Below are 21,263 nucleotides of genomic sequence, written 5' to 3' on the forward strand. Positions count from 1 at the left end.
TTGTTTGGTTGCGCTCGGGTGTTTCGCTCTGAAAATAGCAGATCTACAAGCTCACAACGCACCGCAGCACGCCACGTTGTGAGCTTGTAGATCGGCTATTTTCAGCATTCAACCAAGTGTAAAATCAGCCACTACGACGGCATCAAGGCACCGCCAAATTACATTTTAGTCGACTAAATCAACTGTAGATTTAGTCGACTAAAACTAGACAAAAACTAAAACACTTCAGTTGAGTAAAATATGACAAAAAATAAATTGAATTTTATTCAAAAGTCTGACCAAAACAAAACAAAATTTGCTGTGAAAATCAACACTGCCATAAAGAAATATCAAACATGAGCAATGGCATAAAAACCCTTATCACCACTCCAACTGGGCAGAGCTTAACGGGGGAATGTCCCAAGGTGCACAAGTTGGGCCTCTCATCTTCCTCGTCCTCGTCAACTGTGCTGACATTGATTTACTAAATAGCTGGAAATGTGTAGATGATTTAATCTATGTCACACTGACAAAGAATATACTGTATAACTAACCTAGTGAGTCTGCTCTTGTTCTCTTCCGTTCAAGGTCACTATCGATTGAGCTAAACCGCCGCACGCTGAGCAGGTGTGCAGATCTTAAATATGTCTTTGTTACCTCGTTCCTGATTGGCTGCAAATGACTATTCAAATCAATGCAGCGCCACCTGACTTTAACCTCTACATAGGCAGTCACTCTGGTGAAAAATGTCTACTCTTAATTTATACGCTGTCTACGATGGTTTCGTGGGCCGAAAAGAAAGCAGATCTGTGTTCATCTGCAAGCTTGTTTGTGAGCTTGTAGCCTCGATCTGCGCTGAAATCAAAGCGGCCTCGCAGGCCCTATACTACGTTACCTGCTAATTTGTGCAATTCCTGGGCTACAGAACAGAAGTATGGCCATATATGGAGATCTCTGTATCTGTCAGTCCTGGTCCCTTTTCATGCCCATATATGGAGGTCCCTGATGTCATCAGTATCCTACATAAGGGTCAGGGGTGACTTTAATTATTTTCACCTGAGGAAGATCAGACATGGTTGAGATGTTGTTTGCTTGCTGTGTTGGAACAACAAGTGTGCAAGTGACTTTTAATCTGGTATAGTTCTGACACCTGATGGGCTTATTAATACCTTTCTTGATTACTGTAAATTGTTGTTTCATTTGACTCATTAGTCCCCCAAGTTATGACTCCACATGTCAAGTAACAGTATGTACCTGAGTCAAAGACTATTCATGCAATACAAGTATAAGTTTAAGTGGCTACTTATATAGTTTAAGTGGCTACTTAGACTATATAGAAGCCTATATTATAGCCAGAGCTCTGATCAACAGTCTGTGGCAAGTTTCGGGGCAAATGGAGTGATCATGTGTTGAGCAACCCCGGACATATTTTGGAGGTCATTTCAATTAAAGTAGTAGGATAGGATAGGATTATTATTATATTAAATACATTATATTATCATCACTTTACCCAAATACATTAAATTATATTATTATATTAAATACATGATATTATATTATTATTATATTAAATACTTTATCATCACTTTACCCAAATACTTTACCCAAAATACCAAAAACATTATATTATATTATTATTCTACGACCCCGGACATATTTTGGAGGTCATTTCAATTAAAGTAGTAGGATAGGATAGGATTATTATTATATTAAATAAATTATATTATATTATCATTATATTAAATATATTATATTATCATCACTTTACCCAAATACATTATATTATATTATTATTATATTAAATACATTATATTATCATCACTTTACCCAAATACATTATATTATAATACTATTATTATTATTATTATTATTATTATTAAATACATTATATTACCAACTAACTAACTAACTGTAAAAACAACATTAATGTAAATCCATTGAACTAATAATGTTATAAATGTAACAATGTGTTCATGTCTACAACACTTCTGACTCGTCTGGTTGTATTCAAGGGCCTTTGTCGCCCTCGTGTGGACATAATGAGTAAATACAAGTGGATGTCGTCAATAAATCACTTTAATCATCAAAATATTAAACACGTGATGACGCAACATGGCGCTGGTTTCTACGCTAAGCTATTCAAATCTACAAGCTCACAATGAGACTCATTGTGAGCTTGTAGATCGGCTATTTTCAGCGCGCGACACCGTCGTAGTATTTGTATTTGTAAGCGTTAAAACGGTTGTATTTTTTGAAAAAAAGAACGGAAGCACTCGCGTTGCGTTCTGTGCGAGGCTTGACACGTCAAGTGTTTTATTTTGAAGAGAAAACGGAAGCATTCATGTGGCATTCTATGTGAAGCATGACACTTAGGTGTGTGGGAAATGTAGTCCATTCTAGTGTAGTTCTTCTAGTCATCCATGGTGGCTGGGAAATGTAGTTCCTTACATGTAGTCCACACAGCCACCCATGTTGGTGTATGGGAAATGTAGTACTCGATTGTAGTTTTTCTAACTACCCATTGTCGATGGAAAATGTAGTTCTTTAAATGTAGTCCTCATCGCTACCCATGGTGTATGGGAAATGTAGTAATCGATTGTAGTTTTTTTAGCCACCCATGGTGGATGGAACATGTAGTTCTTAAATGTAGTGTAGCCCTAAGGTCTGTTTATGTGCAGCTAGCGGCTAGCGGCTAGCAGCTAGCAGCTGCTTTATGCTCAAAACAAATGAGTGGAGGAGGAATCAACAATACAAATCATCATCTTATTATGATGATGCCATTTCTAAAATGATTAAATGGACTAAATATCCATAAATAGTTTTTTTTTAGTCACTGCGTCATAGTAATAAATAATATACCTAGAGTAGACGAGAGTAGAGTTTGTCCACTAGAGGGCGACACAGTCCATAGAATAGAATTAGAGACGCCATAACCTGTTTTTTATTCTATTCTATGGTCAAAATGTCCTCTTGTTTCAGGATTATATTATATTATTATTATATTAAATACATTATATTATCATCACTTTACCCAAATACATTATATTATATTATTATTATATTAAATACATTATATTATCATCACTTTACCCAAATACATTATATTATATTATTATTATATTAAATACATTACATTATCATCACTTTACCCAAATACATTATATTATATTATTATTATTATTATTATTATTATTATTATATTAAATACATTATATTACCAACTAACTAACTAACTGTAAAAACAACATTATTGTAAATCCATTGAACTAATAATGTTATAAATGTTTACTACTTATATACTACAATACTTCTGACTCCGTTCATCTGGTTGTATTCAAGGGCCTTTGTCGCCCTCGTGTGGACATAATGAGTAAATACAAGTGGATGTCGTCAATAAATCACTTTAATCATCAAAATATTAAACACGAGATGACGCAACATGGCGCTGGTTTCTACATGAAGCTGTTCAAATCTACAAGCTCACAATGAGACTCATTGTGAGCTTGTAGATCGGCTATTTTCAGCGCGCGACACCGTCGTAGTATTTGTATTTGTAAGCGTTAAAACGGTTGTATTTTTTGAAAAAATAAGCGGAAGCACTCGCGTTGCGTTCTGTGTGAGGCTTGACACGTCAAGTATTTTATTTTGAAGAGAAAACGGAAGCATTCATGTGGCATTCTATGTGAAGCGTGACACTTAGGTGTGTGGGAAATGTAGTCCATTCTAGTGTAGTTCTTCTAGTCATCCATGGTGGCTGGGAAATGTAGTTCCTTACATGTAGTCCACACAGCTACCCATGTTGGTGTATGGGAAATGTAGTACTCGATTGTAGTTTTTCTAACTACCCATTGTCGATGGAAAATGTAGTTCTTTAAATGTAGTCCTCATCGCTACCCATGGTGTATGGGAAATGTAGTAATCGATTGTAGTTTTTTTTAGCCACCCATGGTGGATGGAACATGTAGTTCTTAAATGTAGTGTAGCCCTAAGGTCTGTTTATGTGCAGCTAGCGGCTAGCTAGCAGCTAGCAGCTGCTTTATGCTCAAAACAAATGAGTGGAGGAGGAATCAACAATACAAATCATCATCTTATTATGATGATGCCATTTCTAAAATGATTAAATGGACTAAATATCCATAAATAGTTTTTTTTTAGTCACTGCGTCATAGTAATAAATATTATACCTAGAGTAGACGAGAGTAGAGTTTGTCCACTAGAGGGCGACACAGTCCATAGAATAGAATTAGAGACGCCATAACCTCTGTTTTTTATTCTATTCTATGGTCAAAATGTCCTCTTGTTTCAGGATTATATTATATTATTATTATATTAAATACATTATATTATCATCACTTTACCCAAATACATTATATTATATTATTATTATATTAAATACATTATATTATCATCACTTTACCCAAATACATTATATTATATTATTATTATATTAAATACATTACATTATCATCACTTTACCCAAATACATTATATTATATTATTATCCTTTATCCTTTACCCTGACATTGACAGTGGCTACCATCATCTGAAGAGTAATTTTGCAATTAGAGTCTGCTGTCCCTGAACAGACAGGAGTGGAAATCTTTTGTTGTTGCCCTACATGCCAGATGGCATAAAGGGCAGTATATAAGTATTAGAGTAGACTAATTAATTAACTAAAATATGACTAGAACAATTTGTCACACTGTGAAAGATAGACTAAACTAATGGCAGAATATAGTAAACTAGTAAAAACCTTCTGTAACAATAGCAGATCTACAACCTCTACATCTACAACCTCACAATACGTTGCATTTGCGACACATTGTGAGCTTGTAGATATTATATAATATATATATATATGGTATAAGTCATTAGAAGCATGTTGTTTCAATTATATTTCTTATGAGAAGATGCATGAATGAAAAGTTGATGGTAGAATGTGCAGTTTTTTATAACAATACAAATCCTATCTAACTGCTCAGTTGAGAGCTGCATGATGGACAAAGTTACTGACAGTTATTATCTTATCTCAGCAAACTATCCTGGTTAATTTGAGTGTTGAAGGGATTACATGATGGCACACAGTCCAGCAATCTTATGATAATTATTCATAATTCATTTGAAAAAGGAAAAAGACTACAATAATAACTCTTTTCTTTTTATGATTTTATAATTTGTTCAAAAAGAAAAGAAAATTACTACAAATATCCTATTTCGTTTTTGAACAAATTATAAATAATCCCTTACAAAAAATAAAATAATGAAAGAACATAAATCCCTTACAAAACGAGGAATAGAAAAGAGGGCTGTTTCAACCTATACGACCAGCAGACGTATAGGTTCTGCTGACAGGGGAGGGCTTTGTAAAGAGGATGCTGAGGGCCTTTTCATCAAGTCTGTGAATCTGACTCTATGAACCATAGATATAGAAACCTAGATACCTCATTGGTCTCTGCAGTTCGTTGGAGCGACCCGTTTGGTATGGTGGCCGCCATATTTCCGGGGGGAACGGGCACTGGCCAATCACAGCGTGTTGACTACTGGCCAACCACAGCGCGTCTTTCCCAGGACTTGTCAGAATCTAGTTGTCCCGCCCCCACCTGCCTCTGATTGGCCTACTGAACGCCCCCTTCTGTGACGCACAAGGAAATTTCCAGCTGCCCCCCCGGAAGCATAGAGGAAGCGGAAGTGCGTCCGAGATGCCGACGCTTCAGAGCCAGAGGAGGCGTCTACCTTTATATGTCTATGCTATGAACACCAGACCCCCCTCCCCCCATCAGTGTCGCTTCATATGGAGGAGGCGGGGCTAAGATATATTTATTGAATATAAAATTAGCAATATATTTATTATGGTTTGGCAATTAATTGGATCTGCTTTTAGGTACTCTGATAAAGAACATTTCCCAACCATAGGGACCCCGGAATCCCCCGTACATAAACAGCATATCCAAAACGACAGGTGGTAGCTGGGGTGGTGAAGGGTGAGCAGCAATTTAGCACAGTCATGAACAGCAGCGCAGCAGCAGCAGTGTGCAGCAAAAACCAGCAGGATGAGAAGTGCAGACTTCCAGCTTAAATAGAGCGGTCTGAGAATGAAATGACTGTGAGTGGATGAGTGGATGAGTGGATGTGAACGTGGAGCTGATGCGGTCCAACGGCAGGCCACCAACAACTGCACTGAGTTCCCTGACAGAACTTGCTCTGCGCAGGTCTGTGACAGGCACGCCGCTCATTCCTCCTCCTGTGAGGACTCTGCCGATTCGGAGGAGGGGACGATGACAGCGACGGCCCGCATCCAGGCATGGTCGTAGATCTGCTCCAGCGTGGGCCGGTCAAAGGGTCTCGGGGCCATGCACCACTCGATCAAATCCTGGCACTCGGGAGAAACCCTCCTTCTGAAGTGCAGCTCTCCCCTGAGGATCTCCTCGTCCAACTCGAACGGGCAGTTCCCGAACACCATGCTGTACAGCAGCGCGCCCAGCGTCCACACCGTCGCCGAGCGGCCGTGGTATCTACCGTGGCGGATGGCCTCGGGCGGGTTGTACTGCGGCGTGCCGCCGAAATCCGTGTACACGGTGTCCTTGAGGACCGCCGCGCCGCCAAAGTCGAGCAGCTTGAGCTCCCCGGTGTGGAGGTCCACCAGCAGGTTCTCGTCCTTGATGTCCCTGTGCACCACGTCACAGGCGTGGCAGTGCCGGACCGCCTCCAGCACCTGGTGGAGGAAGCCCCGGGCCGTGTCCTCGTCCAGGTGGCCCCGCTCGGTGATGAAGTCGAACAGGTCCTTGGACGGCTCCGGCCGCTCCATGACGATGAGCCAGCGGTCGGGCTGCTCGTAGTAGTCCAGCAGGCGGATGACCCCGCGGAACCCCGTGGCGCTCACTTTGTTCAGGAGCAGGACCTCCAGGGGCACCGTGGAGCCGTCAGCGATCGTTCCCCAGTGGTACACCATTTTCTTGGAGACGTGTTTCACTGCGACCGGGGTGCCGTCGGATATCCTGCTGCCCGCGTACACAGTGCCAAATCCCCCTTTGCAGAGCACCGAGCCCATCTGGTAAACCCTCTCAAAAGGCTCCTTTTCCACCTTGACAGGCTGGAGCTGCTGCTGGATTCTCAAATGATCCATAATCAACTTGGTGGCCAACCAACCACTGACCTTCCCTCCTCTGTTCCTCTGTATAGTTCAAATGCTGACATCTTCAGCCCTGCAAGTGCATTTTATAGTCAGTTCTCTCAGCCACTCCCCCCCGGCCGTGACATCACACGTGCACACACTGTTTGTTGACTACGCCGATTCTGCAGCTTTTAACGTCTGGTCTGATGTCACATATACAAACGGTTTCCTTGGCAACCCCAATTTGCGCAGACTTCCCGCAGCTGTGGGAAAGATTAACAGTTTTGCTACTTTCACACAATCTTTGTTGTCTTGTCTGTGATTTAATCTGGCATTTAAAACGTAACATTCTCCTTTGCAAATTTTGCACACGTTTTTCTCTATAATATATGTATAATATATATATGTGGCTCTGCTGGATCCGCTGAATTTTGATGACACTTGACTCTCCTGACGAAACTAATGTTATTGGCAAGTTAACATCACATGGACATGGTAGATCACTGCCAGTGCGAGTGCGGTTCTATGTCGACCTAGTGGATTATTTCTCTGCTGTTCTCTCTTTCATTGAAATGAAAGAAGTTTGGATTCATTCATCCAAGTTGGCTAAAGACATGTATGTGCGTCAGTGGGTGATCATGCATTCTGAATTTCTGCAGCAGACAAATCCTGGAATGGCTTTAACAGGTAGCCTATTCCCCACTCTTATCTCGGCGTCCATATTCTGGGCACAATTTAGAGAAATAATCCCCCCGCCCCCAAAAGGTAAACATTGTGCAAATAGCCTCTCTATAGCTTGTAGAGTAGACAGTTGTAGATAGGCAATGTTTCACATTGGCCTTTTATAGCGCCACCATGAGGCTGATTTTTGCATAATTTTTTTTAATATATGAGCTTGATTGTATTTGGCTATTCTTTTCCGTCACTAGAGGTTCGGGCCGCTACACGGCCCTCATACCTACATCGCACCTCCGATCCGACTGATATGCCCATATATGGAGATTTCTGTATCTATCAGTCCATGTCCCTTTATGCCCATATATGGAGATCCCTGCTGTCATCAGTATATGCCCATATATGGGCACACCCCTTTTATGCCCATAGGCCTATATGGAGATCCCTGATATCAGTATATGCCCATATATGGGCATGTCCCCTTTTGTGCCCATATATGGAGCTGACTTATTATGACGACACATTGAGATTAGACAACACACTCCATATTTGGATGTAGCTGCATTGGGAACTCCTTATATGGTTATGGCAGAGTCATGGTGACATGGTGAGGATTATGCTGATGGTAACTATTTGTAGTGAACATTTTCACAAAATGTTCAAATATTCTCACAAATGTTAAAAAATAGCTGATCTACAATCTCTCACAACCATTGCATTTTGAGCCTGTAAATCGGCTATTTGAGAAAGAATTTGAATAGGGCCTACGTGTTTAAACCTAAAATTGTAACCAGGCAATACATATCGTCACAATGATTAAATAATATTTTTAAGTTAAAAGCAAAAGTGCATTACTTATGGAGGTTAGACTACCAGAAGGACACGTCACTATAATACTTAATATGGCTCTGGAGCAGATTATCTCAAATGACTGTATAAGCTATATTATAACTGGACTATACCGTATGAACAGAATTACCCCAAGTAAACACAAGAGGGCAGTAATGAACAACACTGAAAGGACACAACTACACCCAAATGGATGGCTGATTGCTGTCACCTGGCTGCCCAGATCAGCAGCCTTGATTACACAATACACAGCTTCGTTTTTCATGAATAAATATTGACATCTTGCCATCAAAAATGGAGACAATACACTCTTCAAAATAATCCAAAACGTTTGTACATTTAAAAGTGCAAACACAGACATGTTGTGCAGGGATCAACTCACCAAAACACTTGTTCTGTAGAAACACAAACACTAACTGGGTAGGTGCTGCTCCTTAGTCTGACCAAATTCTTCACAATGGTGTTAGACACTCTTTAGGTTTGAATCAAACGTTATCTTTCTTTAAAACAGTTTTTTCTTTTTCTGTGATCAATTTATTTACTTTCTGACGTTCTGTCTCTTCAGCTTCATTAATAACAGCCTCCACACACAGTGTGTTCTTAAAGGGGAAGTAATGTCACCTTCCTGCCTTATATGGATGTTTTTTTCTACAGCTACAGTTTTACTATTGACTCTAAACAATATCAAACCATTTCCATTCTAACCCTTATTTGTCAATTTTGTATTTATGAATTACTTGTGTATCTTTAATGAATTGTTTGTGATTTTAATGAACTATTTATGCATTTCAATCAGTTGTTCATATTTATTTTATGTCTTTATGTCGTTTTAAATGTGGTTATAGGCAAAAGGTTTAGAGCATAAGAAACATTGTAAATGAAGTGAAATACTTTAGCATTAACACTGACTGTGAGAAGTGCAGTCAACGCAGTAGTAGCATAGTGCATTGATTTAGCTACACAGTGGCTACTGGCTATTAATATATATATATTGTGTATGGAGTGGAGAGTCTAGCCTCAGTGTTGCCATGTCTGCTTATTATAAGCGACATTTGGGCTTGTTTTTCTGTAAAGTTGCTTGTAAATATTGGTAGTTGCGGAGTGCGATTTTTTGGGCTTATTTTTTGTGTAGTGTAGTTGCTTATTTGGGCTTGTTTCCTAATGTTTTAATTATTGTTTAAGCAATAATGAAGGACCCAAATTAATATGTATTTGTCTGTCAGGGTCCATTTGTCTGTCAGGGTCCATTTGGTCCATTTGGTCCCCTGGTGGGTCCAGGACCAGAGGATACTGTAGCACCAAAAGAGGTTCCTCTATATGATTATGAGCCAAAGAACCACTTATAGTGCTTTAGCACCACTTTAGTCAGACACAAGGCAGTATGAAAAGTACAATAAAATACTAATAAGTAATATTATAACTTCATACATAAAAATGGCCTCAAGACAGGCAAGGGAATGTTCATGAATGAGTTTAGAGCAGGGGTCTTCAACAGGGGGTCCGGGGACCCCTAGGGGGTCTTCAGAGTTACTACAGGGGGGCCGCCAAATCTTTGTGAGATTGGAACCTTTTGAACCCTAGAATTCCTTTTCTGAGGGGAACGTTAGCCGAAAATAGCAGATCTTCAAGCTCACAACGGCATTGTGAGCTTGTATATCTGCTATTTTCACCAAAGAAGTTTGATGTAGGGGGGGGGGAAAGGAGCAGACCAAGTACTAAGTATTGAAGGTTTAAGTGGTTAAATGATAGTAGTCAATGACTCTATCAATGAAATCTATGAAAGAGTTTAATCTGCAACACAATAGTAAACAATGTAGTGGGGGTCCCTGCTTCATCTCTCTCTCAACTAGGGGGTCCTTCCTTGGCCTGAAAAACCTTGAAGACCCCTGGTTTAGAGGCAAAGACAGCAGTCCCTCTTTAGTTGAAGTCTAGTGCCCCCTAGTGGTAATAACACTGCATTTAGGGCAGCACTGTTTCCAGAACATAATTATGTAGGCATAAATATCCCCCTTTTTTATTTTTTGTATCTTTCCTGGTTTTCTTTTTGTCTGTTTGTATTGACCCCAGAGATGTTTTAACCCATTGTAAGCTCATCTTTGAGCTTACAAAAAAAAAAAAAAGATGTAAGCAAAAGGCTTTTGCACCCCTGAATGAAGTGAAGTATCTACACCTACACTGAATACAAAATGAAATAAATAGTCTCTCACTAATACAATAAATAGATAATAGATAAATAACCCAGACATTATGTCTGTGAGATAAATGATCCATTAATATTCTGTGATGCACATTAATGTTTTTTTTCTCATAATACTGCATGTTCCATATATGGATATAAACACATCATCATTGGTCTTCTAGATGTATTATATTAAAATAATCAGAAAAACTAAATAGACACTGACAACAGTGTTTAAGTTTTGAATATGAGTTTATTGAGAGGCTGAATATGAACATTATGGGAGCTCTTTAAAGCACTGGTTCTCAAACTTTTACGTCAAGGATCCCTACATTAATATGTATTTGGTTAAGGACCCTCATATGAAAATGTGTTGTGCCAGGGACCCCCAGAAGAGAAGATTTGCGTTTAAAAAAACAACATTATTCAATTATTTTTTTTATATTAGCAGATGTACAAGCTTGTATATTTGCTATTTTTGAATGTCCAATGTATAATATATGGATAAAGTGGTTAACATGATTGTGACACTATATTAACTCATTTAGCTGGAGACCCCCTGGAACCCCTCCCCCCTGGGGGTCCCCAGACCCCACTTTGAGAACCAATGCTTTAAAGTAATCAGTCCCAGTGTTACATAGAATAGAGCAGAACACCACTGAATGTGACGTGGTTGGATGTGTTATCATGGAGCCTGTAGGAACCAGGTAAACGCATGTAAACTCTGTCTCCCTGCTCCAGCTCTAGGATCATTCCATTAGACACATATATTTTACTGTTACCATTATTGATTGAAAAGTTAGAAATGAGTGTCTGCTCATTTTTATACATGTAGACGTACACTAGCTCTGAACCGAAATATCCAACTGCAGTAAATCTGAACTGATAGACTCCTTTCAAAGGCGCTGAGAAGAGACCTGAGACAGAAAACACACACACACACACACACACACACACACACACACACACACACACACACACACACACACACACACACACACACACACACACACACACACACACACACACACACACACACACACACACACACACACACACACACACACACACACACACACACACACACACACACACACACACACACACACACACACACACACAGTGAATAATGTGTTAGTAAACCCTCTTATCATATAGGACCACAATGGAAACAAGTCCAAAGGACTTCTTTGTGTTTTAGCTTTAATGTCTTACTGTACCACATGCTGTTTACATTTATGACTAATAAAGTATTACATCAATCAATCAATCTTGTGGACAGAAGCCAGTGGTTTCAACCAATATTTCATTCATTGATCATGATGACACTTTTTTAACATTGTTTTAAAAACAATGATATTAAAGTTCTCTCATCCTGCCTGTTAATGTCAATGGGAATTACACAGTTGAAGATTTATTTAGATTACTGTAATTTATTTATGTCTGATAGCCTGATAGATGAGTTGTGTAATTAGTTGGTGGTAATTGATTGTGTAAAGTTAATTAACATAATGTAATCTCCACCTACCTGTAGATGGATCGTATGCGTTGCCGATGTTAGTGTGAACTCTCTTGTAGATCAGAGTGGTTTCAGAACTAAATGGTCCAACTGTTCCATCACCCAAACCAACAGAGAAGGCAACCTTTGGTTTGTCTGTCAACACAGAGCATTATCATATTTATAATATTATAAAATCATAATAATATACTATTAACCCTACTGTATTATACTCTGCTCCTCTTTTCCCTCAATACCAAATCTCTTCACTGAACATAGCAGATACAAGCTCACAACGAGTCACAACGCAATGCACTGTGAGCTTGTAGATCTGCTATTTGTCAGAATGTTTGAAGACACTATAGGTTCATGTGGTTAAGCCAATCAAATGTATTACATCTAGACAAATAAATAATAATAATAATAATAATAATAATAATAATAATAATAATAATATTATCATCATCATCATACTTTACTTTATTTGTTTATTTAGACAGGACAGAGCATATTAATGAACGTCACATGAACGTAAATACACCGGATTTAGCAAAGATGCTAATTTTCATCCGCAGTCCTCACACAAAACAGAAAAACAGAAAAACAATAACATCAGAAAACAGACAAACGGTGAAATACAATTACATTACATCACATAGCCTAAAAAAACCTAAAATATGATCACAGATGGTTGCAGCTTTGGTTTTCAAGCAACCATCTTTTCACATTGAATTTAAAAGATGGAAATGTAGCACAATCCCTTATATGTAGAGGAAGGCCATTCCATGCTACACAACCCTGTACTGAGAGGACATTTTGACCGAAGGTTGTTTGCCGGTGCGGCACTTCACAATCTCCTCGAGTGGTTGCTCTGGTACTGATTCCTCTTTCAGGCTTCCTTTTAATGAATTCCCTTAGGGGGGGCGGGCACAGACCATGTAAGGTCTTGTATATGACCCCAACCTGTTTGAACTTTTTGAAATTGTCGAAGCTAAAAAAATTGAGCCTCCTGAGTATGTTACAATGATGATAAGAGTGAGGCTTCCTGTCAAACACCTTGAGCGCACTTTTGTAGAGCTGTTCGATGGGTTTTAGGATCGTCACGCCTGTGCAAGACCAGTTTGTAAAACAGTACTCAATGTGTGATAGGATCATACAGTGAAGATACGATCTGGCAGCTCCAACTGTCAGGAAGGGTCTAATTTGTTTAAAATTTTGAAGGTTGAATTTAATCGTATTTGTGACTTTCTTCACATGTTTTTTAAAAGTTAGGGTTGAGTCTAGTATGACTCCGAGGTACTTGAACTCTGGGACAAGTTCAAGTTCCTCCCCACCCAGAAACACATTTGAGGACTCCAACACAACTGGTCTTCATCATTATCATACACATGTAAACAACAGAGTAGGAGACAGATAGAAACCTCACCCCAGCTAATGATTGATGGTTGGGAACCAAATGGACCCTTACAGGTCTGTGACTCTGAGAGTGTACAAATGGAACCAAATGGACCCTTACAGGTCTGTAACTCTGAGAGTGTACAAATGGAACCAAATGGACCCTTACAGGTCTGTAACTCTATAGGGCCGTTCACACTGAACACTATAATTATAAAAATATAGTTTTAAAGTTCTAAGTCAAGTGGAATGCAGAGTTTACACCAACTATAAAAAAAAATACAATATAGTTATAGTTATCGTTCTAGTTATAGTGTTCAGTGTGAACGGTGCTTTATAGAGTGTTCAAATGGACCCTTACGGGTCTGTAATTATATGTAGAATGTAACCAAATGCACCCGTATGGGTCCATTTGGTTACATTTTGCTGCTTGTACTTGTATAAGTTAGTGACAAATAAAACCTTCTTGATTCTAAATGTGTAAACTGTCAGAGTTATGAGTTGTTGAACCAATCTGGAGTTTTAGAACCACTGAACTGTATGTCAGAGCTAGACCAGAGTGTTCAATGTGATGAGTAACATTTTAAATACATTCTAAAAGAGACAGATAGACAGTGTAGTCATGTTAGGAGGAGAGAAATGTGTTCAATTATTTAGTATCAGTTAAAGCCAAGCTGTCTGCACACATTTCAGAAGATGAGAGACTTTAGACTAAGACTAGATCTGGACAGAAAATATTACATTTTGTCATTCAAGTCTTTGTATTAAAACTAAACAGTTGTTATATTACTGCAGTGTTAAATACAGAGCAGGATATTATATAACGATGCTGTCGGGTGGAAACGTCATTATGTTTAAAACTGTTATTTTCCACAATTCAAATGTAAAAGTTGCAGCAAAATAAAAGCAGATCTACAATATCAAAACATGTTGCGATGCGCCAGGTTTTGAGCTTGTAGATCTGCTATATTTGCTACTTTTGTGTGACACTGTAGTATGATCAAATAGGGCATTAATTAAACAAAAAACATAAAAAGTTAAAATATGGAGATAAGAGGTCTCTACCAGACAGAGATGATAACTTGTGTAGCTCTAGTGGTATTCTGATGACCAGTGCCGTAAAGTAACTAAGTACATTTACTCAAGTACTGTACTTAAGTACAATTTGAGGTACCTTTACTTACCGGAGTACTTCCAATCTACAGTACTTTTACTTCTACTCCACTACATCTCAGAGACAAATATTTTACTTTTACTTTTACTATTATTTTAAAACTTTAGTTACTAGTTACTTTGTAGATTTTGATTATTATTACAAAACATACATTAGCTGATCTACAAGCTCACAATGTGTCGCACGCATTTTGAGCTTAGGATAAGGATCATTCCTTTAACAGGTCCATTCATGAAAGTCCTTGTGGTCTTGTTTCCAATGAGGGCCTGTGAGCAATTAGGGGTTAAGAGTCTTGCTCAGGGACAAATTTCATTTCATCGACACATTTGCTGGCGTGGCCTGGAATCGTACCTGGGGCAACCAGGGCCTCTGGCTCCCTAGGCGGGCTCACTAACCACTCAGCTATGGCCACCCCTTATGGCAGATAGATAGATATGGCTTCATAGACTCAATGTGTAGCGTTGTTGGATTCATGGTAATGTCTATTTAAGTTAACCACTCAACAGTGGTGGAAAAACTACTAACAATTACATTTTTTACTTAAGTAAAAATATCAATACTGCAGTGTAGAAATACTCTGTTACAAGTAAAAGTCCGGTAATCAAAATTGACTTAAGTAAAAGTACAAAAGTATTGGCATCAAAATATACTTAAAGTACCAAAAGTAAAAGTACTCATGCAGAATGTCCCATTTCACAAGTTCAACATGTATACAAATCTTTTGAAAATAGCAGATCTACAAGCTCACAATGTGAGCTTGTAGATCGGCTATAATCAAATGGCCGAAATGTATATACAGGCCATGTATATGTAGGGCTGAAGTGGTTCATGCATGTTTTGTAATAATAATCTAAATCTTCAAAGTAAGTAGTTACTAAAGCTGTCAAATAATTGTAGTGGAGTAAAAGTACAATATTTGCCTCTGAGATGTAATGGAGTAGAAGTAAAAGTATTGAAAATGGGAAATACTTCAGTAGAGTAATTCCTCAAAAGTGTACTTAAAGGCATATTTCACTTTAAAAAAAAATGTTGGTCATTTTATCATCTACTCAGGCTTTTGTGAGCCCCCCAGACAGTTTTTAAGTTGCTTGATTCAGTATTTAGATATTTGATATTCATTTTATCAGACACGCCCCCTTCCTATACAAATCCATTATAACTTCAAACTCCATATTTAACCTGTTAGATTCATCAAAAACACCCGTCCTTGGTTCTGGTGACTCATCCTGCCCTCCTAATAAGTGAGGGGGCGTGTTTTTTCGTTTACTCTTTTCATTTTTTTCATTTTTATTTTTATTGTAATAAAACATTTTCATTTTCCCAAAACATGTAAAAAATACATGAAAAAAGTAATTGAAAAAACACTGTCTCCTCACGTATTAGAAGGACAACATCAGTCACCAGAACCAAGGACGGGTGTTTCCAATTAATCTAACATGGTTAAAATGGAGTTTGAAATCACAATGGGTTTGTATAGGGCGTGTCTGATAAAATGAATATCAAATATCCAAATACTGAATCAAGCAACTTAAAAACTGTCTCGGGTGCTCCCAAAAGCCTGAGTAGCCTAGACGATAAAGTGACCAAATTTTTATTTTTAAAGTGAAATATCCCTTTAAGTACAGTACTTGAGTAAATGTACTTAGTTACTTTACACCACTGCCACTCAATACAAATGTTTCCCCCTAAACAAAACCTCTTTAACGAAAATAGCCGATCTACAAGCTCTCAACGCCTCGCAGCACGAGGCATTGAGAGCTTGTAGATCTGCTATGTTCTGCTAATGTTCCCCTCAGAAAAGGGATGCTAGGGTTCAAGTGGTTCATGTAAAAATATGTTCCTATCGCACAATGATTTGGCTCCCCCCCTCTAGTAACTCTGAGGACCCCCTAGGGGTCCGCGTACCCCCTGTTGAAGACCCCTACTAAGTTCAGTAAGAGTGGGACAGGCATTCTGAAATGCGAACAGCCTTTTCCTGAGGAGTTTTTGCCAAGGGGGCGGGGGGGGGGGGGGGGAGCCTGGCGAGCGCAGTCAGTGCACAGAAGTCAAGGCACAGACGGCTGTGTTGTTGACACAGGGCCGTTCGCTTCTGATACACTGAGGGGTTAGATCATTCAAAGCTTCAATCAAGTAGGAAGTCTTTGAATGTATTTATTTTTAATACAACCCTCCTGAATCTATAATCTTAATGTGTGTTAAACATACTTACTCAACAGTTCCTGAACTTGACCCTCAGCAGCAGTCAGCCTGGTTTCTACGGTGGACAGCTGAGCATGGTGGGCTGAAACCACAACATTAGCATTAAGTCTGATCCATCACAAATACTCCTGCTGTTTCTTTTTGAACAACAACAAAAAGTACATTTACTCAAGTACTGTACTTTAAAGGTAGGGTAAGTGATTTACTTTGGTTAAAATAAGTGTTAAATAGCTCTATATTGTGATAGTACTCATTGCTATAGAGTGTTTGTTCAGTAACAGTGTTAAATAGCTCTATATTGTGATAGTACTCATTGCTATAGAGTGTGTGTTCAGTAACAGTGTTAAATAGCTCTATATTGTGATAGTACTCATTGCTATAGAGTGTTTGTTCAGTTAAAGGAGTCTCCATGTCTCTCCAGCTCTTTATTAAACAGAAAATGCATGTTCAGTGCTCTCTCCTGATTGGCTTAAATGTTGTCACCTACCTGAAAATGTACTATATTGTGTTTACTGAAGAGCTGGAGAGACCATGTGACCCAACAAACGCTCTGTAGCAATGATTACTATCACAATATAGTACTTTGACCTTTTTAACAACAACAAAAAAACAACCTAAAAATATCACTTACCCAACCTTTAAGTACAGTTTTGAGGTATTTTTTACTTTACCTGGGTATTTCCAATTTTCAGTACTTCTACTTCTACTCCACTACATCCCGGGGCAAATATTGTACTTTTACTCCACTACAATTATATGACAACTTTAGTTACTAGTTACTTTGTAGATTTTGATTATTATTACAAAACATACATTACCCACTTCAGCCCTTTATACATTTGGGCCATTTGAAAATAGCCGATCTACAAGCTCACAATGCGTCACGGTGCGACGCATTGTGAGCTTGTAGATATTTTCAAAAAGAGTTTTCATACATTTGAAAACTTGTGAAATGGGACATTCTACATAAGGAGTACTTTCTACTTTGGTACTTTAAGTACATTTTGATAACAATACTTTTGTACTTTTACTCAAGTAAATTCTGAATTATCTGACTTTTTGTACTTTTTCCACCACTCTTCAACACCATCCTCTCCTAGCTGCATTCACTGAACATCTCCTGTTCAAATTATACCTTCACTTTCTTCCTTCAAGACTTGTATCAGGCCCTCACTGGTACTGAGTCTGGTCTGGTGGTCTTGGATGTGGCCCTCACTGGTACTGAGTCTGGACTGGTGGTCTTGGATGTGGCCTTCACTGGTACTGAGTCTGGTCTGGTGGTCTTGGATGTGGCCTTCACTGGTACTGAGTCTGGACTGGTGGTCTTGGATGTGGCCTTCACTGGTACTGAGTCTGGTCTGGTGGTCTTGGATGTGGCCCTCACTGGTACTGAGTCTGGTCTGGTGGTCTTGGATGTGGCCTTCACTGGTACTGAGTCTGGACTGGTGGTCTTGGATGTGGCCTTCACTGGTACTGAGTCTGGTCTGGTGGTCTTGGATGTGGCCTTCACTGGTACCGAGTCTGGACTGGAGCTGTTTGACCTGGGTCTCGGAGGCAGTCAGTTTGGCAGCCATGACTGAAAGATATCACAGAGAAACACAAGTTAAACTATGAAACATTTTAAACACATTTCATCCTGTACCTTTACAACTTCTTCAAAACAGATTTAGAACATCCTAACCTGCCACTGACATCCTAACTCTAAAGGGCCGTTCACACTGAACACTATAACTATAACTATAAAAATATAGTTTTCAAAATGGTTCTAAGTCAAGTGGATGGCAGAGTTCACAACAACTATAAAAAAATACAATGATGAATGATATAGTTATAGTTATCGTTATAGTGCTCAGTGTGAACAGTGTTTTAGAGTGTTCAAATGGAACCAAATGGACCCTTACGGGTCTGTAACTCTGTGGAAAATGTGACCAAATGCACCTGTGTGGGTCCATTTGGTTACATTTTGCTGCTTGTACTTGTACAGTATAAGTTAGTGACAAATAAAACAATTATTGATTCTACATTTGTCTCAGATTTATGAGGCTGTGTTGGTCCTGAACTGAACTGTGTGTCAGAGCTAGACCAGAGTGTTCAATGTGATGAGTAACATTTTAAATACATTGTAAAAGAGATAGACAGACAGTGTAGTCATGCTAGGAGGAGAGAAATGTGTTCAATTATTTAGTATCAGTTAAAGCCAGGCTGTCTGCACACATTTCAGAAGATGAGAGACTTTAGACTAAGATCAGATCTGGGCCGACAATATTACATTTTGTCAATCAAGTCTTTGTAGTAAAACTAAACAGTTGTTATATTACTGCAGTGTTAAACACAGAGCAGAATAAACTAAACAGTTGTTATATTACTGCAGTGTTAAATACAGAGCAGAATAAACTAAACAGTTGTTATATTACTGCAGTGTTAAATACAGCAGAATATTATATAATGATGCTGTCAGGTGGAAACATCATTATGTCCAAAACTGTTATTTTCTACAATTCAAATTCATAAATAGCAACAACATACTTGTACAGTATAAGTTAGTGACAAATAAAACAATTATTGATTCTACATTTGTCTCAGATTTATGAGGCTGTGTTGGTCCTGAACTGAACTGTGTGTCAGAGCTAGACCAGAGTGTTCAATGTGATGAGTAACATTTTAAATACATTGTAAAAGAGATAGACAGACAGTGTAGTCATGCTAGGAGGAGAGAAATGTGTTCAATTATTTAGTATCAGTTAAAGCCAGGCTGTCTGCACACATTTCAGAAGATGAGAGACTTTAGACTAAGATCAGATCTGGGCCGACAATATTACATTTTGTCAATCAAGTCTTTGTAGTAAAACTAAACAGTTGTTATATTACTGCAGTGTTAAACACAGAGCAGAATAAACTAAACAGTTGTTATATTACTGCAGTGTTAAATACAGAGCAGAATAAACTAAACAGTTGTTATATTACTGCAGTGTTAAATACAGCAGAATATTATATAATGATGCTGTCAGGTGGAAACATCATTATGTCCAAAACTGTTATTTTCTACAATTCAAATTCATAAATAGCAACAACATAAAAGCAGATCTACAATATCAAAACATGTTGCGATGCGCCAGGTTTTGAGCTTGTAGATCTGCTATATTTGTTCCTTTTGTGTGACACTGTAGTGTGACAACATATAGGGCATTAATTTACAAACATAAAAAGTTAAAATATGGAGATGTTTCTGCCCAACAGAGATGATAACTTATGTAGCTCTAGTGGTATTCTGATGACTGAGTTTGACTCAATACATCTACTGTAGGGTCTTAGTTCACTAAGTCAGGGGTCTTCAATGTTTTTCAGGCCAAGGACCCCTTAGCTGAGACACAGATGAAGAAGGGACCCCCACTACTTGTATTACATTCTGTTTGCAGATTAAATGTTTTCATAGATTTAATAGATAGCTTCATAGACTCAATGTGTAGCGTTGTTGGATTCATGGTAATGTGTATTTAAGTTAACCACTCAACAGTGGTGGAAAAAGTACTAAAAGGCTTTAGTAAAAGTATCAATACTGCAGTGTGAAAATACTCTCTTACAAGTAAAAGGCTGTTAATCAAAATATACTTGAGTAAAAGTACAAAAGTATTGGCATCAAAATATACTCAAAGTTCCAAAAGTAAAAGTTCAACATGTATACAAATCTTTAGAAAATAGCAGATCTGCAACATTTGTAGTGGAGTAAAAGTACAATATTTGCCTCTGAGGTGTAATGGAGTAGAAGTAAAAGTATTGAAAATGGGAAATAAAGTAAAGTAAAAATTCCTCAAAAGTGTACTTAAGTAAATGTACTTAAAATAAGTGTTAAATAGCTCTATATTCTGATGGTACTCATTGCTATAGAGTGTTAGCCTGATTATCAGACTGAAGCTCAGAGAGTGGGTGGGGCCTATGGTCTGGAACCAGGCTAATAGAGTGTTTGTTCAGTAAAAGGAGTCTCCATGTCTCTACAGCTCTTTATTAAACAGTTAATGCATTTTCAGTGCTCTCTCCTGATTGGCTTAAATGTTGACACCTACCTGAAAATGTACTATATTCTGTTTACTAAAGAGCTGGAGAGACCCCTGTGACCCAACAAACGCTCTGTAGCAATGATTACTATCACAATATAGTACTTTAACCTTTTTAACAACAACCTAAAAATATCACTTACAGTAGTTAA

The 21,263-nt window shown here is 38.3% G+C and overlaps 1 protein-coding gene across 1 annotated transcript; it reads right to left on the bottom strand.

The window, feature by feature from the left end:
- Positions 1-6,208: 6,208 nt before the first annotated feature.
- Positions 6,209-7,102, bottom strand: LOC308100024 (serine/threonine-protein kinase pim-3-like; the record flags this gene model as incomplete). The annotated part of the gene is made up of 1 exon (XM_080448925.1): positions 6,209-7,102. The coding sequence occupies one exon, from the start codon at positions 7,100-7,102 to the stop codon at positions 6,209-6,211; it is 894 nt and encodes a 297-aa protein (XP_080305051.1).
- Positions 7,103-21,263: the final 14,161 nt, after the last annotated feature.

This window comes from Gymnoscopelus braueri (genome assembly GCF_963280865.1).
Source record: "Gymnoscopelus braueri genome assembly, chromosome: 14".
NCBI lineage: Eukaryota > Metazoa > Chordata > Actinopteri > Myctophiformes > Myctophidae > Gymnoscopelus > Gymnoscopelus braueri.